This window comes from Mytilus californianus, unplaced genomic scaffold (genome assembly GCF_021869535.1).
Source record: "Mytilus californianus isolate M0D057914Y unplaced genomic scaffold, xbMytCali1.0.p SCAF_8, whole genome shotgun sequence".
Taxonomy (NCBI): Eukaryota; Metazoa; Mollusca; class Bivalvia; order Mytilida; family Mytilidae; genus Mytilus; species Mytilus californianus.
The window spans coordinates 3,493,132-3,520,272 of record NW_026262734.1 but is presented as its reverse complement, the minus strand read 5'-3'; the positions used below and the strand labels follow the sequence as shown (position 1 = coordinate 3,520,272).

Genomic DNA, 27,141 nt, shown 5'->3' with positions numbered 1-27,141 from the left:
CCCGGATCGTACACAAATTTACGGACTCGATAAACAACATGACCGTATATATAAGGATGTGCTATCCCGTTTGTAATAAGTTTTCAACAGGTACAGCCAAACTGTGAAACCAAATATGTGTTTCTATGAAAGATATTAGTAAAGATTTTAAGAAATTTGTGGTAAAGAAATCTTTGGCTCAGTAATTTAATGAGTTTGAACATAAACTGTGATATATAACAGTGCAGAAATAAGTCTGCTATTAAAGGGGTGACATTTGGTGCCTTTAGGAATACACACAACCTGTAGATGAAATTTATTGCCGAAACGTACATAGTTCATATTTTTCTTGTCGGGGGCTTTTATAGCCGACTATACGGTATGGATTTTTCTCGTTGTTGAAGGTTGTTGTTGACTATAATTGCTTACATCCACTTCATTTGAACTTTGGTGGATATTTGATACCACATCTCCTTATTTTTATATAGATGTTGTCAAGATGAAAATATACAGTTTTAATCATCTCATCAGTGGCACGTGTAACTTAACTGCAAGAGACACCAAGGGACGGTCCTCCAAGACAAGGCGGCTAATAGATTTGTTACTTGAATGTAAACGGACTGTAATTATTATAGTATTATCAGCTGTTAATATTAAAGTGAACACTGACGTGATGGGATATTCGAAATAATCTAATCAATAATGCGCCATTAGCACATTAAGTAACTTGGTAATATGTGATAAATTATGAAAATTTGCGTACAGTAGTCAATAAACTTTCGCACCTTGACTAAAACATGACTTGAAAAATATTTCATTCATAATTTTGATATCCCAGGACATGACACCGCCACGACATAAAATGGATCTGCAAGAGGCTTAAATGTTTTCAGAAACAAACTATAAAAACAAAACCGAGGTCAAGGTTTCTTCAAAATTATAATGGCTTATAAGTATATTTTGTATTTTGTAAATAATATTAAAATGGAAGATATTGAACTCCTTTTGATTAACATGCATCTGTAACCAACAATCACATATCAACTGACGGAAAAAGATTTCTATTTTATTTTACAGTAACTTACAATTAAAATCAAAGATCATCATTCTCTCGCTCCCTCTGTTTTCTAGTTTCCTTAAAAATAGGCACTTCTAAAGATAGTGTTTTTTCCCCTTCAGTTTGTATAAGTAAGCTTTTTATTCCAGTACCTAGAACGATCAAGTTCATAACACCATGTAGAGGAATGTGACTAATGAATCAGATACAAGTTTTGATGTTTCTCTCCTTGTTTTAATGTTTGATCGATAATGTTCCTGGTGAAAGTTTAGAAAAAACACTTCGAGGAGAACCGTTGAGAGAGATTTTTTTTATTTGTTTTGTTTTGTTTTGTTTTTTTTTGTTTGGTGTTTATTGGTATGTTGTAATTATTTATTGTAATTTGAGAATTGCAGTTTCCTTTATTGCAAATCATTTCCTAAAAATTGAGGACGTCGTTATGTCTAGTTTTCGTGTCTTTGTTTTACCTTTTTCTTTTGTTTGATAATTGCAGGATACTATTATCTGTTTGGCGTTTCATATTATTTTGATTAGAGCCATTTTTTTAACAAGTTCCTATAAAATTAAGATTAACTACAGAAATCTCCAAATCTCTAAACAAAAAATTGATCTGATTGTGCTGAACAATTTTGCCTTTCAGACTGTTTCTCTCTATCTACAATGTATAATAGTTTGTGCAAAAAGTGCAAAAAAGGGGGAAAGCATCTTTCCGGGACAATTACTCCTCTAAGGGGTCAATTTACGTTTTTAACCATGCAGACTTTATTTGTAGATCTTATTTTACTTAACTTTTTTGCTGCATATCATTGCTCTCTTCCTCTCTTTGTTTCTGCTAAAAATTCCTAAAATGAGTAAAAATGGTTACTCCTAAAAGAAGTCAGTTGACAATTTCGGCCATGTTGACTTATTTGTAGATCTTAATGTGCTTAACATTTCTGCTATTGACCATTTTCTATCTTTCTATGAACAGAGATTAAAGTAGTCATTCAAGGACAATCACTCCAATAAGGGGTATTTGACGATCTACTGCGATCAGTCAAACGAGACAAACACAATTATCACAAAGTTATTCATATATAAAACAATGGGAATTCGGAAATAATAAACCAATTAAGCATAATCATAATCTGAATTACACGTTTGTAGATCTTATTGTAATGTTCATTATTTTCGGTTAAAACTTCTTTCTATCTGTTATGGTTATCAAGGTAATAACCAAAGACTGTGAAATTTACCAAAAAAAAAAACCCTGACATTTCAGGAGCAATTACTCCAAGATGGATTGTCCGATTTTTCTAAAAATTCCACAAGAGGTTATGCGTAGACATTGATCCGCTGATGGTTTTAACCAATGATAGATTTGCTCTAACTGCTATGGTTTTCGAGATATAAGCCAAAAACTCAGTGCCTTTTACCCCTATGTTTTATTTTAGCAACATTCTTGTTGATGGATCAAATCCCCGGATAAAAATTGAACTAAGACAATTCTTCATCAATTTACAAAAGAAAACCTTTATCGGAAGACAAACTATTTATTTCAAATAAAAAGGAATTCACTGGAGATTTCGAAAATTGAAAAAGCAACGTTAGAAGTTTCTGCAACAGATTAATGACATTTTGATGTCACGGCAATGTGTAAAATTGTATAAAAAATCTTTGAGGTTGGCGCTTAAGAATAGGTTCCCAAGATACTTTTTTTTATAATCAGCTCACAACGATGAACAATTCATTTTCAACAGACTCTACTTATGTTACAAACGTTCTCTCTATTTCTAATAGACAATGATAGAAAGTACACATACAAACATCAGCTACTCCTATGTTACAATTATCTCACTAGGATTTGATTGCATTTCTTATTATTTTCATTTTATTAATCCCAGTACAATTTGTATCAACACAATAGTTCACCAACGATAGAAACTTGATAAATACTAAACCTCAATAATGAAAGGTTTGTCCAATGAAACACAACTTATTACATTTAACTGCGAGTTAATTTGCACGTTTAATCGAAAAATCAATCCGATTTTTACCATCGATTACATGTAGTTATTAAGTGATCAATATAATGCTATTTTATAAATGATTATCAACTTTTTATTTACTTCAGGTAGAATATAGCATCTTTCCGGTGTGCAGGTGCTTGGCTTTTATTCTTACACTCAGCATTAGCGTAACACGCCAGGTTACAAAATTAATCAACATTCTGTACGTTTATCGACATATTGAAACCACTAGCAGAGTGGTAAGGTATAAACTAGAAGGAATAAATATGAACTGGAAAAATGTGAAACGGATTTAAATCAAGGGTGATTTCTTAAAGCGATTTTGAGGACTTTATAATGGATTAACCTTCTTAATATTTTAAAATTAAATTATGTAATTTTTAAAAGCAACTTGACAATGTTGCGAAAGTTAGTTGAGGGACAGGGTGGAAATTCCCAAAAGAAATTTGTAAACATTACAATGGATGAAAATTCAAACGTTTCTGATAATGAAATGTCTTCAAAAGAAGATGAAAACGATGAAGATGAAGAACACGACGATGATGATTGTGTTATAATAGATGTTGGAGGAACAAAACACAAAACGAGATTGAAAACGCTGTCAAAAATACACACGACTCGCCTCGCTCGACTTGCAGAAAAAGCCCGAGCTTCAGGAAAGAGAGAATTTTATTTTGACAGACATCCAGATTTATTTCCTTATATTTTGAATTTTCATCGTACAGGTAAACTCCATGTACCTTTGCATGTTTGTGGACCGTTGTGGAAAAGTGAACTAGATTTCTGGAAGATAGATGACAAAGATATACAGAAATGCTGCTGGGTACACTATATCAGCTATGAAGAAACTTTAGAAATGATAGAACATTTTGAAAAAGACGATCGTCATACTAGACTTGCTTCCCAAAAGGTGCCAGACAACGCCAAATTTTGGCAACGTTATAGACCAAAATTGTGGCGAGGATTACAAGATCCTTACAGCTCCAGAGCTTCCATGGTAAGAAAATAAAAAATCATGAAATATAGAAGAAAAATTTTTTTTTAATTTTGGTTTTAATTGAGCAAGCTTAGAAAACAAATTTTTATCAAACTAAAACCGATTAAAGCATGTAGGTTTTATGACAAATGTTATAGCTATTTAAGTACGACCGTCCCAAATATTTCTGAATTAGATTCTTGTGCTTGGCCTTATAAAAGACTTATTAGATTAATAACTAAGAACTATTTTAAGCACACTTGAATAATGACCCTGATCAAATGATTGTTTCCGTTAAATCAAAATGTTTATTTCAACGTCCATATTCGTAATTACAAGGAAAAACAACAATTTAGTAAAAAGTGATATACATATAGATGATACAACGTCCATACTCCGTGTTACAAAGAAAAACAACAATTTAGTAAAAAGTCATATACATATAGATGATACAACGTCCATACTCCGTGTTACAAAGAAAAACAACAATTTAGTAAAAAGTCATATACATATAGATGATACAAAGTCCATACTCCGTGTTACAAGGAAAAACAACAATTTAGTAAAAAGTCATATACATATAGATGATACAACGTCCATACTCCGTGTTACAAAGAAAAACAACAATTTAGTAAAAAGTGATATACATATAGATGATACAACGTCCATACTCCGTGTTACAAAGAAAAACAACAATTTAGTAAAAAGTGATATACATATAGATGATACAAAGTCCATACTCCGTGTTACAAAGAAAAATAACAATTTAGTAAAAAGTGATATACATATAGATGATACAAAAAGAAATAAACGTCTGATTTCTATTGATTTAGATAACATACTAAGTCTTTTGAATTTATTGTGTTGCAATTGTTACCCTTCATTTGACATATATATTTATAAACTATATAACCAGTAATTTTCCGTGAATTTCCATATTTCCATATTGACAGACGCCAAACTATTCCATTCAGTGTCCCCTAGTATGTAGTAATGTATGGATTATTCATTATTGTACATTTAACACATAAATAATAATGGTGTTAACAACTGGCCCTTAATAATTAATTGACAGAATATAATTAATTGACAGAATATATAATGTAAAAAGTAACAGTTTGGACTGTAGTTTATCTCACGGACAACAATTGTACTTTTATTAATGTTATACCTAATACAAGAATCATAGATTTTATTGTTTAAACCGGTTATTTTTCAAATATTTTTTTGTTTCACGCTCTCATCATACAATATATCTCATTTTAACTGTTTTCACATTCTTCGTAAGAAAGACTAGGAAAATAAAAAGGAATTCATTTCACACTAGGGTCATTTTAAAATAGTCCTTTGATTTATTACTGAAATTAACACTATCCCAGCTCAATGAGGACTTTGAGGTTGAACTAATATTATGGCCAATTATGACCAGCTTTACATGTTTGGAATTTCTCGTTTTTTTGTAATTAGTTTCGTTTGTGCGAATTTTGAATACTTCCGTGGTTGGAACCTGTCATTTTCCTTTTTCCAGCTGGTATTTAGGTGTATGAGCAAAGACCTGTCGACTCGGAGTCAGACATAGTGATTGTTTTATTGCGAGCTATGCGAATAATTATCTAAAATTCCGCTCAAATCGGAGTGAGGGGCCGTTTGAAAGTTGCAGTAAGGTTTAAGCTATTGTTTCGTGTTAAAGGTCTCAGTTAAGCTTTGAGATGAAGAACAGCAAACAAAGCGTTGGCACAGTACGGTGAACTATAGTCGTTTTCATCCTCGTCCTTTGTTCTCTGGTGGAAATTTGTCTCATTGGTAATCATACTATTGCTTCTTATTTTTGTATTGTATATTCAAAACTTTAAGATGATATCTTCAAATTCATAATTATAGTTGAAAATTTACCTACTTGACGTTTAACAACCAACAATCAACACTACAAGTTCATGTTGCCATATTAGGTAATTATCATAACAAATTATTTTTAGAACACTTAGTTATTCATCAATTATTCAATAGTACAAGGTTTCGATTATGAAATATGCCGATATTTAATTGGAGAATATTGTATTACTTACATTAAAAGTTCAATATTTATGAAATATTCATAGCTCACAACAGTGCTGACTTATCATGTATTTTCATAATAACTTTTATCTTTTTTTTGTTTAGAAATCCAATACCATAAAAAGCTTTATCTTAAATTGAATCTTGATAAAAGAGAGACACATGCAGAATAATTTAAGAAAATAATTAAAGACAAGACATTATGTAAAATGAGACAATTATTTCCGTAATATAAGGATATTGTATTCCGTCAAGTTTGCTTTTAATCTGGTCTACATTTACACGATGAAAAGGTCAGATGAGGGGTCTACATTTACACAATGAAAAGGTCAGATGAGGGGTCTACATCTACACACTGAGAAGGCCAGATAAGGGTAAAAATCTTACTAAAATTCCAAGGATTGCACATGACATTAAATTTTCTCTTTGTGAATTTTCATTTATTTACCTCATAGGAGATGACCACTTGGCAGAACGAGCAATACAGACCAGGCTAGGTTTAACTTGACTTGCAGCCTGATCTTATTTCCCAAAGTTTGAATGAATTCAAGGAACATATGTTATATGTCAATGAAACAGCAAACCAACGACACAAAAACATAAACGAAATCTAGAGGTCAATATACGATAGGTGTCTATAATATGACAAGCTCTAAATCGGTCCGAGACTAGAGCGGCTATCGATTAATTAAATTGAAATTAGCTGCCAAATTCATTGCCACCGAATTACATCCGCAAACTCTTTAATTGATCTATGACTACTGAATATTTACTAGAGTAACAAAATATTAAATGGGAACAATAAACAATGCAGGGAATCGTACTTATATATCAGCGTTTTGTGCGAATTGAGTAATAGAGACCATTTAATTGACTTCCGAGAAGACCCCAGAAAACTGTCGATGGTCATTTGACCCGATACAAACATGAATAGGAATATGTATTGACAGACAAGCACGTGCTTTAGTCTAATGCGATTTTGTGACCCTGTATAAGAATAATTTATTGTGGGCCGAATCAGTCATAGAAATAGTACTTCCTGATGACTCCCTTGTTTCACTTTTCAATTTTGACGTTCTTTAAATTTTAAGAACTGGACATGTTAAGCACACACTCAACCCATCTACAACTTAGGGTCAAATTAAAGGTTGCATGCATCTGTACCAAAATGAGGTCGAATTATTGTCCTGCAAGTCATTAATAAGTTAGTGATATTTTGAGCTTGTCTTTACAAAACTAAACAAAACTGGCTGCAAAAGGGGAATATTGCAATATTCCACATTAATTTATGTTTAAAATCACAATTTAATTGTTTGGCGAAATCATAGCTAATGCCCTTTAGTAATGAGGGACTGATTTTAACAGAGACTTCTAAAGATCTTCCTTTTGCACCTAATTTCCTTAAAGAATGTTTTCTTCTTTGTTTAAAACAAGATCAAAGCAAGTTGAATAGATAGATAGAGAACAAAACAATGACATTTTCTTTGACTTTGATGACTTAGAAAGAACGTTTCCTCACAGTTCGCGAATTTCAGTATCAATAAAATTCCAATCGAATTTTCTTCTAAAGCACGTTCTGAAGATGACATTAACATTAAATATTCTTTGATTGGCCCGATAATTTACATATCATACACGCTAACAAAAGCTTATAATGGTGAAATTGTAATCACCAATTAAGTAAATTTCTAATAAAGTATGGATGCCATTAGGGTATCAATAAAATAATCAATGATATTTCATAATTAAAGTAAATGAAAATAAATAAACAATGAAAACAACGTTTCCGTATAATTTTATATGGATTCTCATTTTTTCAACAATAATGCTAGATTGTTTTGTTGACGTATCTTATTTAATGATAATTATTACCAATACGAGAAAGAAAAAAATAACCTAAAAATGACACATTATTTAACTTTAATTCATTATTTTCGAAATGGCAAACTTAACTTCAGTTGTGTTATGACGGACATGCATTCTCGGTGGTATCACACACATGCATACTTTTCTTCAGGTTATCACGTACATGATTGTCATTCTTCTGGTTGTTGTACACATGGTTGTCACTCTTCTGGTTGTTGCACACATGGTTGTCATTCTTCTGGTTGTTGTACACATGGTTGTCACACTTCTGGTTGTTGTACACATGGTTGTCACTCTTCTGGTTGTTGCAGACATGGTTGTCACTCTTCTGGTTGTTATACACATGTTGTCACTCTTCTGGTTGTTGTACACATGATTGTCATTCTTCTGGTTGTTTTACGTATAGTTGTCACTCTTCTGGTTGTTGTACACATGGATGTCACTCTTCTGGTTGTTGTACACATGGATGTCACTCTTCTGGTTGTTGTACACATGATTGTCACTCTTCTGGTTGTTGTACACATGGATGTCACTCTTCTGGTTGTTGTACACATGGTTGTCACTCTTCTGGTTGTTGTACACATGGTTGTCACTCTTCTGGTTGTTGTACACATGGTTGTCACTCTTCTAGTTGTTGCACACATGGTTGTCACTCTTCTGGTTGTTATACACATGGTTGTCACTCTTCTGGTTGTTGTACACATAGTTGTCACTCCTCTGGTTGTTGCACACATAGTTGTCACTCTTCTGGTTGTTGCACACATGGTTGTCACTCTTCTGGTTGTTGCACACATGGTTGTCACTCTTCTGGTTATTGTACACATGGTTGTCACTCTTCTGGTTGTTGTACACATGGTTGTCACTCTTCTGGTTGTTGTACACATGGTTGTCACTCTTCTGGTTGTTATACACATGGTTTTCACTCTTCTGGTTGTTGTACACATGGTTGTCACTCTTCTAGTTGTTGCACACATGGTTGTCTCTCTTCTGGTTGTTGTATACATGGTTGTCATTCTTCTGGTTGTTGTACACATGATTGTCACTCTTCCGGTTGTTGTACACATGGTTGTCACTCTTCCGGTTGTTGTACACATGGTTGTCACTCTTCTGGTTGTTGTACACATGGTTGTCACTCTTCTGGTTGTTGTACACATGGTTGTCATTCTTCTGGTTGTTGTTCACATGATTGTCACTCTTCCGGTTGTTGTACACATGGTTGTCACTCTTCGAGTTGTTGTACACATGGTTGTCACTCTTCTGGTTGTTGTACACATGGCTGTCACCCTTCTGGTTGTTGTACACACGGTTGTCACTCTTCTGGTTATTATACACATGATTGTCACTCTTCGGGTTGTTGTACACATGGTTGTCACTCTTCGGGTTGTTGTACACATGATTGTCACTCTTCGGGTTGTTGTACACATGATTGTCATTCTTCGGGTTGTTATACACATGGCTGTCACTCTTCTGGTTGTTGTACACATGGCTGTCACTCTTCTGGTTGTTGTACACATGATTGTCACTCTTCTGGTTGTTGTACACATGGTTGTCACTCTTCTGGTTGTTGAACACATGGTTGTCACTCTTCTGGTTGTTGAACACATGGTTGTCACTCTTCTGGTTGTTATACACATGATTGTCACTCTTCTGGTTCTTGTACACATGGTTGTCACTCTTCTGGTTGTTGTACACATGATTGTCACTCTTCTGGTTGTTGTACACATGATTGTCACTCTTCTGGTTGTTGTACACATGATTGTCATTCTTCTGGTTGTTGTACACATGGTTGTCACTTTTCTGGTTGTTATACACATGATTGTTACTCTTCTGGTTGTTGTACACATGGTTGTCAATCTTCTGGTTGTTACACACATTGTTGTCACTCTTCTGGTTGTTGTACACATGGTTGTCAATCTTCTGGTTGTTACACACATTGTTGTCACTCTTCTGGTTGTTGTACACATGGTTGTCACTCTTCTGGTTGTTGTTCACATGGTTGTCACTCTTCTGGTTGTTGTACACATGGTTATCACTCTTCTGGTTGTTGCACACATTGTTATCACTCTTCTGGTTGTTGTACACATGTTTGTCACTCTTCTGGTTGTCACTCTTTTGATTGTTGTACACATGATTGTCACTCTTCTGGTTGTTATACACATGGTTGTCACTCTTCTGGTTTTTGTACACATGGTTCTCATTCTTTTGGTTGTTATACACATGGTTGTCACTCTTCTGGTTGTTGTACACATGGATGTCACTCTTCTAGTTATTGCACAGAGGACTGACACTTTTCATGCAGTGTATTAAATTAAATTGTGAAAGTACGGGGTAAATTACTTGTCTTTCACAAACAATTAGCAGTCTGCAAATGGGAATATTGAACTGTCTCAAGAGGAGGAATATCGTATCCCATTTGATGCAGTGGTAGAACATACATGAATAAGGATAAATAATAAATGTTTGTAAAAAAGAGACAGAAGATATACTAAAGGTAGAATAAAAACTCACAAGTCAAAGAGAAACCAACAAAGTAATGGAAAAAATTAATCTCAGGTGCTCTAGAAGGTTAAGCCGATCCTGTCCCACATGTGGCACCCGTCGTGTTGCTCACGGATTTGGATAGAACAGAATCGGCGTTGAGTCTCATTTAGTGATGTCTCAATCAAGGAAAAGAGAACGAAAGTATATCATAAACCAAGACCTTCTTACATGAATCATAATCAAGGAGTCTTCTTCTTCTTCCAAGTAAGGAACCGGATTCAATAATTGAATGTATTAGGTCCCGCGAAAACTCTGCACAGTGTCGGACAACACAGAAAGTTTTCTCATGGCTATTTACATTTAAAACGTTCTCTATATATATACAAATAAAACTATGTACAGGATTTTACTGTCTATGTTTTGGCAGAGCATGCCTTCAGGGCAGCTCTGAATCCTTCGACTGTGTCTGCTGCTGTCGCTGATGTTGGCAGTTGGTTCCAGTCCCTGATGGTCCTTGGAAAGAAGGATTGGCCGAAGGCGTCTGTTGTGACCCTTTCTTGGTAGAATCGGTTTTTACCTCTGGTCCGGTTATCATTTGGCGTCAGATATTGGTTCCGATTTATGTCGATTAGATCGTGTTGTATTTTGAACAACATGGATAGCCTATTTTGTTTCCTGCGGTCTTCAAGGCTTTCCCATTTTAATGATTTTACCATATTTGTTACACAGCCAGGTGTGCGGTCTGTATAGTTGTTGTTTACAAATCTGGCTGCTCTTTTTTGTACTTGTTCAATTGCTTTTATTTTAGTCTGTTTTGTTGGGTCCCATACTGTGCATGCATATTCAACTGAAGGTCTTACTATTGTTGAATATGCTGCTGCTTTAACTGGTTTAGAGCAATCTTTTAAGTTTCTTCTTATGAAGCCTAGTGTTTTATTGCCTTTACCTACTATGTTGTCAATATGTCTGTCCCAGGTTAGGTTATCACTGATTGTTACTCCCAGGTATTTGATGGCTTCAATGGTGTCTAGTGTGTGTCCATGTAGTTTGTGATTAGTTGGTATAACTGGACGGTTCTTGGATTGTATTTGAACTACAATGCATTTTTTCGCATTGAAGCTGCCATTCATTTTCCCAGTCCTCTAATGATGTTAGGTCTTTCTGTAGTAGGTCGCTATCTGCTTGGTTGCTTATTGTTCTGTACAGGAGGCTGTCGTCCGCAAAAAGTTTGGTCTCTGATGATGTTGCTGTTTCTGGCATGTCATTTATGTAGGCCAGGAACAGCAAGGGTCCAAGAACTGTGCCTTGAGGTACACCAGAGAGTACTGGTACCTGTTCCGAGACTGCTCCCTCCCTCTAGGATAACGCTTTGCCTTCTGTTTTGTAGGAATGATCTTATCCACTTGTTTGTTTTAGGGTTTACTCCGTAATACTCAAGTTTATGTAGTAGGCGATTGTGTGGCACTTTATCAAACGCTTTTGCGAAATCTAGTAGGATGATATCTACTTGGCTGTTACTTTTTAATTTTGATGCAATATCATGAATGGTGATGATAAGTTGGGATTCGCAAGATCGTCGTTTACGGAATCCATGTTGTGCGTTTGTAAGAATTTTGTATTTGTCAAAGTGGTCCATTACGCTGATGTGTACAATGTGTTCTAGGACTTTGCATGTAATGGAGGTAAGTGAAACAGGTCTGTAGTTTGATGCTAAATGTCTTTCATCCTTTTTGAAGAGTGGGACTACATTTGCATCTTTCCAATCTTGAGGGACTTCTCCGGTGTTGAGGGATGCTTGGTACAGTTCTGTAAGAATTGGAGCAGTTGGTCTGCTGCTGTCTTTAGTATACAGGATGGTATAGCATCTGGTCCAGTTGCCTTATGTGGTTTTAGGTAATAATAATTTGTGAACTCCTTTTACATTGATTTGTATGTCTGCCATGGTGGTATATGGACTTTTCCCTTTATTGGGGAAGTTGTTAAGGTTTTCTTTTGTGAATACAGACTGGAATTGGTCGTTAAGGATGTTAGCTTTGCTCTTGTTATCGCTTTGGAGGAATCCCATTTTGTTCTTTAATGGTGCTACTCCTGTCCATTCCTGTCCTTTGCTTTTAATATAGGACCAGAATTTCTTAGAGTTGTCCTTGTAATTGGAGCTGACTTCTTCCATGTATTTCTTATTGGCTTGTCTGACTTCCCATTGTACTTCTTGTCTTAGTCTCTTCTTTTCTGTCTTGGTCTCTTTTCTTTTTAGTTTTCCTAGCTTTCTTGTGTGCCTTTTGTTTTTAGTTGATCTTACGTCTTATTATTGTGTTCATCCAAGGGTGAGTGTGTCTACCTTGAGTCATTTTTGTTGGTACTCGCTTCTCAATGGTTTTTTGGATTTCTGATTTGAAGCTTTGCCACATGGATTCTACAGTTTTGCCGCTGATGTTTTTAAATGATGTCTTGAAGGTTTCCAGGTCTTCCTTTATCTTATATACATCTGCTTTTTTCCATAAGTATATCTTTTTTCTTACTGGTTTTGGTTTTAGAGGTTTACATGCCATATCGAGTAGGACGATGTCATGGTCGCTGTTTCCTATTGATGGTAAAGGTTTACATCTTAGTTTGAATGATGGATGGGATGTAAGCATTAAGTCTAAGGTGTTTTCTTTGCGTGTTGGGAAGTCTACAATTTGTTCTAATCCATTATCAGCTACGGTGTCTAAAAAAGCTTGACTGGTTCTTGTGGTGTACTGTCTGTGTGTGATGGTCTGTTCTTGCCAATTAATATCTGGTAGGTTGAAGTCGCCTCAAATTAAGAAGATGTTTTTTGATGTTTTGTTTTGATGGTACTTATTTCGTCCTTCACTTTATTTAGGTAGGTCTCATCAGTTTTATCTGGAGGGCGATAAAATGCACCAATAAGCATTTTCTTTTTTCCTTCTAGGGTGATTGTACAAGTTAATAGTTCTATCTCTGTGCTTCTTGTTATGTTCCCTAATTGTAAAGATTGTTTGGCTGCTATCAGTACTCCTCCATGTGGGTCTTTGGGACGGTCTCTTCGTTCGATGTCATATTCTAGATAATCTGGAAAAATTTCACTTGATTTTATGATTGGATCTAACCATGTTTCAGTGCCTATTATTATGTCTGGATCAGTTGACTCTATAATTGCCTCTAGAAGTTAACCCTTTTTTCTCAGACTCTGGAAGTTGATGTTCAGCAGTCTTAGTTGTTTCTTAGGGGTTGGTTTCGTTTTGGCTGGTTTCGGTGATGATGTCATGATCGGTATATGATTATCAGTACTGAATGATGTTGTGATTGATATCATTAATTTAATATTCAATAACAAGTTAGTAGCCATGACAGTTGTTTACTGCCATTTTAATAGTAATTTGGACACTGCTGTATTATTCAGATCTCCCGTGTTTTTGTAATGAGTAAACATTGCTGGTCTACTATAAAGAAGTATTATAATTAAGACTATTGATATCAAGTCACTGATGACGTCTTTATATCAGTTAATTTAATACTCATAAAACAAATATCAAACCAAATTTAATTAACCCATATAAAAGCAGTTCTTGAAAGAAAGTTGTACTTTGTTGTTTACTTTGGACACATCTTTTTTTATTACAGTTCCCCAATGGGCACTTTGAGTATTGCACTTGATTGGACTTGAGTTATATGGACGGAAAGTTAGGACTTTTGACTTGCTCGAAAAGTAATAGAATAATTGTTAGAGGGGTTAATGTTCTATTAGTATTTAGAAATAACTTAGACGAAAATATAAAGTAGAGTATTAATATGTACATTTATCATTATTAACTATTGCATGTATGTTTTTTTGTTAATTTTAATATCGCGAACATTGTAGTACTCATACAAGTTCACATTTTCAGCTTGAACATGATGCGGTGTCAATCAATCAATCAACCAATCAATCAATCAACTTAAAACAATCGAGTATCATTTACCTCCTCCGACAGTTTATATAAATATTAACTTATTAATTTCTGTCCTTGTTGAATGTAACTTCTTGATTACAAATATAAAAATAAGGGGTTGTGGTATGATTGCCAAAATAGACAACTATCCACCAAAGTTAAAATGAAATGAATGTAAACAATTATAGGCAACCGAACGGCCTTCAACAATAAGAAAAACCCATGCCGTTAATATTTAAATATATAAAAATAAGGAGACGTGATATGATTGCCAATGAGAACTATCCGTCCGAGATGTTACCAACTATAGGCTTTCATCAATGAGAAAATCCCATACCACATTGCAGGTTATCATGAAAGACCCTAACATGGCAAAATGTTAACCAATTCAAAGGAGAAATCCAACAGCCTGACTTGTGAACAAAATAATGAACGAAAAACAAATATGATATACAGCAACAAACGACAAACACTGAAGTGCAGGCTCCTGAATTGGGACAGGCACATATAGAATGTGGCGGGATTAAACATGTTTGCGGGCGACCAACACTCACCTAACCTGGTGTAACAGCACACCATATGAACAAACTATATAAATCATTTGAAAAGGGCTTAATTCATCAGATCAATACAAAGCAGAAAAAACAAGTAACAAAAATAAAGACGTGGCAGTACATTTAAGTACATACTAACTGTGTAGTATATCTGAGGTAGTTAGTGCACACCTTAGCTATGAATTATCCAGATCATAGCACAATAAGAACAAAGAGAGTTTGCCAATGTCATAAAATAAAAGAAAAATATTTTACGAGGTAGATTATCTGTTCAAAGATTTTTACTATATTTTAAAACAATTTTAAGAATAGATAGTCTCGACTTTTGTACATGTGTGTGTGGTCTTCTCAATTTGTTTGCTTTAAATGCGGTACTTTTGAAAATGGTCCGTTTGAATTTGCCTAGTAAGTAAATTGCAAAAGTGTAAAGCTTTCCTGCATATCAATCGATTTTGTTGGGTTTTTTCCCTGACGTCTCTGATCTAGCTGCATACATGTACGGATAATTGGCATGTTCTAGTAATGGATACAGCCTATTAAAAATAAGTTTAAGTTGGTACGCGATGAATTCATTCGCATAGCAACATTTTAAACCAATTTTACACAAAACTCCAATTATAGCTTGGTTTTCATCGTTTGCTATATTTAGACGAAAATGATATCATAATACTGTAAATTTTGTTTTATTTCAATTTATTTTTATCTTTACTCATTACAAGTCTTAGAGTGTTTTCTTGTAAGCGTCCTTGCGGAGGATGTGCAACATTTTAATGATATTTGCGACGTTTTTTTTTTTTTTGCTTCTAGATTTCACATTGATACGTTCACTTCACAATATTGCCCATATGGAAATGACCTTGACCTTAGCAGTACTCTTAGATTTGTTGTTATCGATGCTGTCATCTTGTTTGCCTACACTGACTGATGGTTTGCTATTTTCCTTTATCAAAACTCAAAATGAACAAAACTGAAATATAAGCTACAATATGTTACCATCATAATGACTTTACTAAATTATGACAGTTATTTTCAGTTTCCTAGGTAACTATGGAAACATATCGTCAGCAAACAATCAATCGTAACTATGGACAAAAAATCGTTTTACAAAAAATGTCGATATAGAATAAATGTATATAGAAGATAAACTCATGACAGCTTTTTTATCAAACATGTTGAAATACTATTGAAATTTGACCAATTAAGAGTTTTTATCTCCGGAAATGTAATAGTAGTTATGACCAGTTGATTAAAGAGAAATTTCTTTTTATTTACTACTATCACGAATATTCGTTTGATAAAAAAAAACCTAATTACAATGTTTGTTTAGCATTTCTGAGGGTCTGGCTGTGAGGGTCTATGTTCTGTATTCGTTATTTTTTGTCAGCCATTATCTATCCTTCTTTTTTTTTGGCAAACAAATATCTATTTTTACAATTTAACACCCCTTTGTTATCTATTTTTGTAATATGTTTGGCCCATTTTCTGTTTAGTTTTGTCCATGCTCTATTCTGTGAGCCCCATCAATACCCTACTTTCTATCATCTCGTCAATCAGTCAGACTGAGGTGAAAAATACTGAAAATAAATATTCAAGAACACTATGTAAAAATGATTGAAATTAAAAACTAAAACTAACACGAATGTCTATAAGCTGTTTATAAGAATGAAAATGGCCTATTTACAAATATGATGAAAAATTGTATTAATTCGTATCCTCGAAACCCTAGTCGCCCCCCCCCCCCACCCCCCACCCCACCCCCTAAAAAAATAAACCAAAAAACATAATTGCCATGAATAAGCTGGAACCTCCTCAAAGTTGTACAATAACTTCTGAAATAGAAAAAAAACATTTAGTTGTTATGTCTTTTCACTTATGACATTTCCAAAAAGGGATTTTTTTATAAATCTGTAAAAACATCGGTTCTCTAGGCACCCTTGCTATATTGCTTCTACGTACAGAGAAAACAATATTCCATAAAAAATCTTAACTTTTTAGAATAACACTTTTAAATAAATCTTGTAAAGGAAGGGTTCGTGTCGTCCATATAACTGTCAGCCATTTAGAGTAAAGGGATAAGCAAAGAATTAACGAGTAAGATATATTTTGATTTATTTTAAAGATATATCAAACAACGAGTAAACAACATCAATGTGTTACAAGTGTATCTACACTATCAATGTGTTACAAGTGTATCTACACCATCAATGTGTTACAAGTGTATCTACACCATCAATGTGTTACAAGTGTATCTACGCCATCAATGTGTTACAAGTGTATCTACACCATCAATGTGTTACAAGTGTATCTACACCATCAATGTGTTACAAGTGTATCTACACTATCAATGTGTTACAAGTGTATCTACACCATCAATGTGTTACAAGTGTATCTACACCATCAATGTGTTACAAGTGTATCTACGCCATCAATAATTTAATGTAACTTGTCATCAGCTGTTATATATATATATATATATATATATATATATATATATATATATATATATAGAAGTCTATAAAAAGGACCAACCAGCAAATTTAAATTGTTAAAATAATTGACACCGAAGAAGGCTATTTATTAAGCCGAAATATTTGTCAACACGATTTATTAACAACATCTTCGTATAATACCATCTTATATTAGTATCGTTGTGCAAATCTCTAGACTTATATATATATATATATATATATAGGTTAATTGTTTTCTCACAACAATCCAGTGCAACCGATCTTTTCTTCTTTTTCTTCTTGATCCTTTGAGAAAACGGGAATTATTCCAGTATGACTACAATGCTTAAACATTTATATGAATCTGAATTCCTGATGCCAAACAAAGTAATAAGATATACATTTTCATTTGTTATTTATGAATTTATTACGACTGTTCCATTGCTCTACTTTCCCGCCAATTATAGTACAATTTTGTTTCTTTGAGACATTGGTTGCTTAGCAATACTTAACTGAATGATCTTTTGATGACCATTTTTGTTTTCCGATACAATATGAGTATTCTGGAACCTCGTCAATAGTTCTGACTTTCAACGAATTAGTAACTCGAATAACTTAGCGCGCTCTTACGGTCAGTGTCCTTCAGAGTTAATGGAGTGGTCGTAGTGAGCGGAATTTAACGACTGGATTGTTCGGGTTAACGAATTAGGTCTTGACGGCTAATCTTTGTAAAATTCAATCACAGCTTGTGTAACGGTCTTGTGTATTGTTGAAGGCCGTATGTTATCAAATCGATGTTTTGTTTTCATTCTGTGTTTGTCTCCTCTTATTCAAAGGAATCTTTTGAGAATTAATTGAAATACACAAATGAGTTCTATGTTGCTTTTAAAGTTGTTTACAATTTGTAAGATATATAACTTTGTGGAATTAAAATGGTAAAAAAGGGAAAATTCTTTTTGTCTTCAATAAATCTAACCGTAAAGATATAAACCTCTTTCTACTGGTGTATTTTATATTTTCAATTTGTATATAACTACAATTTTTGTTTAATTTTTGAGCAGATTAAACTATCTTAAGGATATATTTTCTGATTTTTTTTAACTTTTTGTCAGGTATGGGTTTTGTTTCCATATAGTGCCATAAAAACTTTTGACCGCGAAAAAAAAAATCATTTTTGAAAATCTTATCAATTCCTTGTTATTTTTTTTTCATAGCTTTTCAAAGAAAAAGGATTCCAATGTTAAATGTATGAAAAATCTAGAGCGAATCATAAAAAAACAAGGACACGGACCTTGCAATGCAATCGGTTCCATACGTGTGGATTCATGTCATAACCGTATTTTGTTATTATGAGGATGGTAATTCCTACAATCCATTCTTATATAACACATATAATATAACATATTCCATAGCCATGCGTTTGAATAGAAAGTACACTCACTGATACAGATTATTGATAAATATTTTAGTATGTATTTTCCATTAAAAATCTAAAAACTATCTCAATGACACACACGGGATTTGTTATATGAGAAGCTCATTATATTCAGTGTAAAATATAGGATATAGACCAAACAGACATATAAACTAAAAAGAGATAATGTAAGGCCCGAATGCACTGAACATTCCTTTTTGCCTAGGGGCGAGGACATGGATTTTTTGGGGGACTAACAATCTTTTCTACTTTAATCAAAATTAAACAGTTTTTGTTCAATAACGTATAGAAACAAGACATTTGTTTTGAAACTCAATGTCGTATTTATCCCCCATGCATAGCACCAATTTTTTAAGGGAAAAAAACTATCTTTCTTTTCAATCGCCTCTAGAACAAAATAATTTATCAACAAAAAATTATGCCTGTTAGAAAAATGACCAATGGTCGGTACCTAATTTTACAGAAGAACCAGAAAGCTTTGCATTGCAAAATTTGTTTGTCTTTCATAAAAAAAGAAGAAACAGTGACAACATTGAGAATAAAATTTGATCATCAATTCATGCGTAGCTCCAACTCTTTAGAATGGCAGCAACTTAGAATTATTCTTTAGCATGGCTGCAATTTAGAATGATTCTTTAGCATGGCAGCAACTTAGAATTATTCTTTAGCATGGCTGCAATTTAGAATTATTCTTTAGCATGGCTGCAACTTAGAATTACTCTTTAAAATGGCAGCAACTTAGAATTATTCTTTAGCATGGCTGCAACTTAGAATTATTCTTTAGCATGGCTGCAACTTTGAAGTATTCTTTATAGAAATAAGAAGATTTGGTATAAGTGCCAATGATACAACTCCATCCAAGTCATAATGTGTAAATAGTTAACAATTATATGTCAAAGTACGGCCTTCAACACGGAGCCTTGGCTCACACCGAACAGCAAGCTATATATATATAAATGGCCCCAAAATGACTAATGAAAACATTTCAAACAGGAAGACCAACAGTCTATTCTATATAAAAAACGATAGCATGACTGCAACTTAGAATAATTCGTTAGCTTGGCTGCAACTTAGAACTATTCATGAAGTAGCCCAGTTTTGTATTTTTAATAGCCAACAGTTTTATAATGCAGGCACATTTTCAGTGGACCAGTTCTAATTGTAGAGGCCATTGGTCCCCTGTTAATTTTCCACAACTGTTTAGCATTACTGTTTATTCAACTCTCTAATATTCTATCAGTCGAAAATATCCAAAAAGTGAATTGTTGCTGTAAATGACATCAGGCAAGTCAAAATTGGTAGCGCTAGGTCCTTTTTAGTATTGAATAATATTTCCAAAACACTACATTTGAAACAGTGGCGGCTTTAAATATCCTTTCACAGCAACATATCTCATTGAGTATATAAATAGGTGGATCAATAAAACTAATGGGTAGTCTCAGTCAATATAAAGGGTAGAATGTAAAGATTTGGTCACGTGATTAATATCTGTTTCCTGAATTATTCAGGAAGACAAAATTTTCCAATAATTCAATCCAAAATGACAGAGAAGTAGTTATTAGAATTGTACTCAGACCTTAGTTGTGGGTGTTCATAAGTGCTTGAATGGTATATTGTTAGTAAACGACCAGTGGCAGATATCTCATGCATATTAAGGAATATTTTTTCCATATCCTAATTGAATCATCGGCAGACGTTTACAGCCACCTGGTAAAAATTAAATAGCAAAAATACCGAACTCCAAGAAAATTCATAACGGAAAGTCCTTTATCAAATGACAAAATCAAAAGCTAAAACACATCAAACAAATGGAAAACAGCTGACATATTCCTGACTTGGTACAGGCATTTCCTTATGTAGAAAATGGTGGATTAAACCTGGTTTTATAGCTAGCTAAACCTCTCACTTGTATGACAGTCGCATAGAATTCCATTATATTGACAACAATGTGTGAACAAAACAAACAGACATAATAGGTAAAAATGTCAATAATTGGGGTACAGCATTCAACATTGTGTCACAATCTTAATCACTATAAAAACAAACAAATGTATCTATACATGTAGAACTGCATGATGGCAGACGTCCGAGGGAAACATTAATTTTCCAAAAATAGATTGACATGATTCATCACTTGATTAGGAACTGCTTACCCTGCCAGTTTAATAGAGGGTACCACTAGTTTTTTTTCTGAGGTCGATGTTGTTCTATAGTTTTTTGTGTTCTGTGTTATGGTCTGTTGTTTGTCTTGTCATCAATTTAGTTTTTACTGTTATTCTTCGGCAAAGGTTTTTTCAATGTCGTTTGTTATGTATTTTTTTATTTTACACCGTTCTGTCCTATACTAAAAAAGTAAGGTTAATAAAATCGTCTTTCATGTATCGACTGCAACAAGTCCTCTATCCTTGATTTTGGTAATTCGTTATGAGGATATCTTTTTTGCTATATCTATATAGTAAGTGAAGATTATATGAACCTAGTAGTTGCGAGAAAGGGATTTATTTTTTTACTACTTTAACTAAAACCATTTTTTTGACTGGGAGTACACAATTTGGTAGTTTTGAGGAAAAGGACATTTGAGGTATCTGTGTGTTTGAGTAAGAAACCCAAACAAACCGAATATTCAAATGACATGTCAATTCCAAAATTACCAGTTACCAGTTTACTAGACTGAAGTGACTAAACTATTATTTAGAAAAGTAGAACCTGGATGACTAGCCAGATGAACTATGAGTTCAAAATCGCCACAGTAACTTACACCCGACTCGCTACAGTTATTTACTACCTGACTCGCCACAGTTACCACCTCCTGACTCGACACAGTTGTTAATTAACTCTTGACTCGCCACAGTAACTAACACCTGACTCGCCACAGTACTAGTAACTAACACATGACTCGCTACAGTTACTTACCACCTGACTCGCCACAGTTACCATCTCCTGACTCGACACAGTTGTTAACTCCTGACTCGCCACAGTAACTAACAAATGAATCGCCACCATTTCTACCTCTTGTCGAAATAATCGCATGCTACATGTATATGGAATTGGAGCATGTTGACTGATAATGTTTGTCATTGACAGCAACCCAGTAACATTGAATATATGGCATTATTACAATGACAGCAACATAATAACATTGAATATATGGCATTATTACAATGACAGCAACCCAATAACATTGAATATATGGCATTATTACAATGACAGCAACATAATAACATTGAATATATGGCATTATTACAATGACAGCAACCCAATAACATTGAATATATGGCATTACTACAATGACAGCAACATAATAACATTGAATATATGGCATTATTACAATGACAGCAACCCAATAACATTGAATATATGGCATTATTACAATGACAGCAACCCAATAACATTGAATATATGGCATTATTACAATGGCAGCAACATAATAACATTGAATATATGGCATTATTACAATAACAGCAACCCAATAACATTGAATATATGGCATTATTACAATGACAGCAACATAATAACATTGAATATATGGCATTATTACAATGACAGCAACATAATAACATTGAATATATGGCATTATTACAATGACAGCAACATAATAACATTGAATATATGGCATTATTACAATGACAGCAACCCAATAACATTGAATATATGACATTATTACATTGACAGCAACCCAATAACCTTGAATATATGGCATTATTACAATCGGTTAAAATATGACTTCTAATTATGTAAACATAAATCGTGGACGACTGTATTAAACAATCTTTTCACCTTCTTTTACATTAATCACGTGATATTGATACCTTTTACATTAATCACGTGATATTGATACCTTTTTATCACGAGAAATTGTTCACCCTTTAGCGATTCTCTGAATAAAATCAAATTGATTTTGTCGTTTGAGATGGAACTGTTTCAGACCACAAAGAAATTAAAATTCTGAAATGCAATATAATTTGATCACAAAAGTCTTATTGGAATTGCCAGAGTGTTTCCTTAAATGATGGTTTTCTTTATAATTTTAATAGGGGAAAACAAGAAATAGATTAATAAAACAAAACAAGAAATATATCAATAAAACAAGGATTTTATGAGTTTTATAGTTACTTTAAACTTGATGAGCGTAATGCCTTTTTTTAAATTTCAGCCAATAAAAGCATCCTACTGTCTTTTAAATTATGGCTATTATCTTTAGTTCCCACTATTTTGTCTTATAGCGTCTAACGTTGTCACATATTTATACATTTCTGGTTTTCAAAGGTGTAGGTTTGAACGTTCCCGATGAAAGTATTTCCATGTTGAAAATATTTTGTTCTTTGAAATTTCTAGATCTCAAAGCATGTACTATAGTTCTAAACTTTTTATTTGAATTTTAAAAGTAATCTGTTTATTTAAATAGTAACCATATTTTAATCTAAATTTTAAACTTTAATGTAGGTAAAAAATGTTTTACTTCATTCTCAATTTGTTGCTAAATTTTTATTGCATGATATGTATGTAAGATTCAACTCTGTATTACAGGTTGTTTTATATGTTTAATTAGACTGTTTTATGTATTGTATATGCTTTTATATTCGGTCAATAACTCCTTAGAGCTTGTGTTTGTATTTTAATTTGTGCCGAATCAAAATAAATTTTTCTTATCTTATCTTATCCAGAAAAGCGTTCCGGACAAACGAAATTTATGAATAATATTTTCCTGGGACTAAAATAAATTTCACAACAAAATAGATACTGAACGGCAAGTTAAATCAGGAAAATTAAAATGTTGCTGTCGAGCATGAAGTAACAGTATTACAGCCTCGAGTGATTCTTGTAACACGACCGTTGCCGATAATAAAACAGGAACTGATTACTCTCCGGGAACTGCCCAGTTTTCGGTAGGGCTCAATCTTTACCTGTGTGTAGTGTATTTTAAACTGATCACATGGCTAAGATTCTATTGGGTACAATGAAATATAGATTTGGAAACATGGCCCGGACAGGAAAATATATTAAATGCGGAAGATGAGGAATAAAACTACAGTATGGGTATTCACGACCGATCAACATCTATTGCTTCATATTGACTGGTTTGATCTCTATCTATCTTACCATTCTGTATAGTTTTGAATTGCTAATACATAGATGTATTTATCGAGCGTGTACTAACGGGCTTTTGTTTTGTTGTACTTCATGACATCTTTAATCTGTAATCCTATGGCTCTGGGTTTTCTGTACGTTATTCAAGTTCACGCTTGTTTCAAAAGGTTTCTGGTGGAATCTTAATACACTTGTCCGAACAAAGTTCTGATTTCATCTTGCGTTTGTTTCTAACAGCAATATCGTCAATTAATTTACCACTTAATAAAATCCAAGCCGTTCCGTTATACGCGAATAATTTCACAAATTAAAAGAATGCAAAACTTGATAGATAGTAAAAAAACACATTTCGCTAAACGATATGTAAATAGAAACACGCAGTTTTAATTTTCTGTCGGCACGGGTAACCTGTTAATGAAAATTGAAGCACAGACATTTTCATTCCATTTCATTTCATTGGTAAATATCAGACAAAACGGTATTGTTTGATTACACGTTACCAGAGGATCCGGTTATAATTAAACGCGATTCAGTTGGTAAATATGCAAACCTCTACCGAAAATATGCAGTCTCACACAGACTGTTTCATAAAGCTGCATAATGTTAATTGTTCCTTTAATGAATGACAAATAAATGCCAGTGAACTTTTCTTTGATATAAATTTGTTTTTACGACATATTGCAAATGATTGTTTGGAAACCAGGATAAACAAAGGAAAACATTCATAAATGCATTGACATGTTGATTGAAGATGATCACAAGACATGCAATAATGTGGACTAAACCTCATTCAAACGAGATTTAAACGCTGCTTTGTTCAGAGACTGATTACAAACATTCATTAAGACAACAGGAACTGAAAAAAATCAAATGATACATTTAAAAAGCACGTGTAGACTGTAATTATTAATGTATAAGAATCTAATGCATTCTGGGTAACACTTTCAAAATTGTACACCAAAACGTTGTGATTGGCTTACAACGGCCTAAACAATAGGAATCCAACCAATGACGTGACGTTATTTACATTTTGGAGTACGAACAATGAGATTACTCATAGTCCTTTATACTCGGCGAATTATTAATGTATAAGAACGTTTATATGCAAGCAGTAGGCATTTACTTTTTTTAAATGCATTCAAGTCTTATCTTTAGTCTTAAGTACATTTTGATTATGCGATGATTTTTTTCTGTACAGAAAAAAAAAAAATCCGTACCAGTTAAATGAATCAATACTTGTCAAGAACTATTTTATGTAGGAAAGATGCAAATCAAACGTGTTAAACAGAAATTAAGTAGAATGAATACACGTAACCGATCAACACTAATACTTTAGTCAGCTTCCTGTAGTAGCAAGCTTATTTTGACTTTTATGTGCCGTGTTTGTTTTCCTTGTACAAGTTAACGGTATTCCTATTGTATCTGTGCTATGAAGGTTTTTTTTATAGTGTGCATTAGTTTAATAAGATAATAGTTGTTGTGTCCAAGTAAAAACTTGTTTAACATCACCCCATTGTGTGTCTCTACCAAATCAGGCCATATTGACCATTTGTTTTTCGTTGTTGTATGTCTTTGTTTTATGGAGGAGGTGGTTATTAGTATGGTCTGTTGTACTGTGCGGTATTTTTGCAGATTCCTGTTACCCCTAGATAACACGGCAGTTGACCTAGGCTAAGGACTTGGATCGGGAGATTAGTTATTATTTCGCCATTATAGTATTCTACTATAAAGTAAAATCAGTACACCAACATTTTTACACACCGCGTACAGCTGACCCTTATAATTTTGTTTGAAACCCGCCTGATACGATCAGACACCACTGGTGTCATATAGCACAAGAATAGACTTTTCGAATTTTGTTCATTTCTTCACTTCTTGCATGCTATTTTTAGATTAAATAAAGAAAAAATGACATCTGCGTACATATTTTAGGGAGCTACCATTTGATTTTTATGGGGGGGGGGGGGGGGGGGGGGGGGGGGGGGGGGGGCTAGGATGAAAAATTTTGTCCTGCCTATTTATTTTTCCCTCTATTCGGTCCTGCCTTTTTATTTTTCACTCTATTCGGTCCTGCCTTTTTTTTTTTAGTTTATCCTGACTTTTTTTTTTACATAAATTGTCATCCTGCCTTTTTTTTGGCAAATAATCTCATCCTGCCTTTTTTTTTTAACTCAAAACTCCTGTCCTGCCTATTTTTTTCAAATTTCATCCTAGCCCCCCCCCCCCCCCCCCCCCCCCCCCCCCCCCCCCCCATAAAAATCAAATGGTAGCTCCCTGAAGTAAAATCAGTACACCAACATTTTTACACACCGCGTACAGCTGACCCTTATAATTTTGTTTGAAACCCGCCTGATACGATCATACACCACTGGTGTCATATAGCACAAGAATATACTTTCGAATTTTGTTCATTTCTTCACTTCTTGCATGTTATTTTTAGATTAAAATAAAGAACGAATGACATCTGCGTACATATTTTAGGGAGCTACCATTTGATTTTTATGGGGGGGGGGGGGCTAGGATGAAATTTGAAAAAAATAGGCAGGACAGGAGTTTTGAGTAAAAAAAAGGCAGGATGAGATTATTTGCCAGAAAAAAAGGCAGGATGACAATTTATGTAAAAAAAAAAGTCAGGATAAACTAAAAAAAAGGCAGACCGAATAGAGTGAAAAATGAAAAGGCAGGACCGAATAGAGGGAAACATAAATAATCGGACAAACTTTTTCATCCTAGCTCCCCCATAAAATCAAATGTTAGCTCCCTTATATTGCCGACTTTGTGTCTTCTGTTCATGTTTGTAAAGTGTTGACTTAAACAAGCTTTCAGTGTCAATGTCCTTGTGAAGGTCAAGTTAATTACGGAAACGTTAGTTTCTGATGTATCCTATAATTCAAGGTAAATTCGAGAGTCGTCGTCTTTTAATAATTGGAATTTCCTGTAATTCTGTTATGATTTTATAATTATCAGTTATTGCAAAAATGGGATTTATAATTTTCGCTTCGAAGCAAAAATCAATGACAAACAATAAAAGATAAAAAATAAGTATTCACTCCGATCACAGTAGACTTCCCAGACCTGCTGTGGTATGAACAATGCCAATATATTCCCAAACCATATCGATATAATTCATAACAAATTAAGATAAATAACGCCGTTATTAATATAGCAGTAATTATCATAGCCAGATATTATCTGCGTACCAAGTTATATTGAAATCCAATTATATATTTTTTGTAATTTATAAGGCGTAACATGGCCTTGT

The 27,141-nt window shown here is 33.7% G+C and overlaps 1 protein-coding gene across 1 annotated transcript in view; it reads left to right on the top strand.

The window, feature by feature from the left end:
• Window positions 1–3,162: 3,162 nt before the first annotated feature.
• Window positions 3,163–27,141, top strand: part of LOC127712263 (potassium voltage-gated channel protein Shaw-like) — a 37,743-nt gene continuing 13,764 nt past the window's right edge. The window contains exon 1 of the mRNA XM_052218625.1: window positions 3,163–4,042. Coding sequence (XP_052074585.1) covers window positions 3,443–4,042 — 600 coding nt within the window. The 5' untranslated portion in view covers window positions 3,163–3,442. The remainder of the gene's footprint in view (window positions 4,043–27,141) is intronic.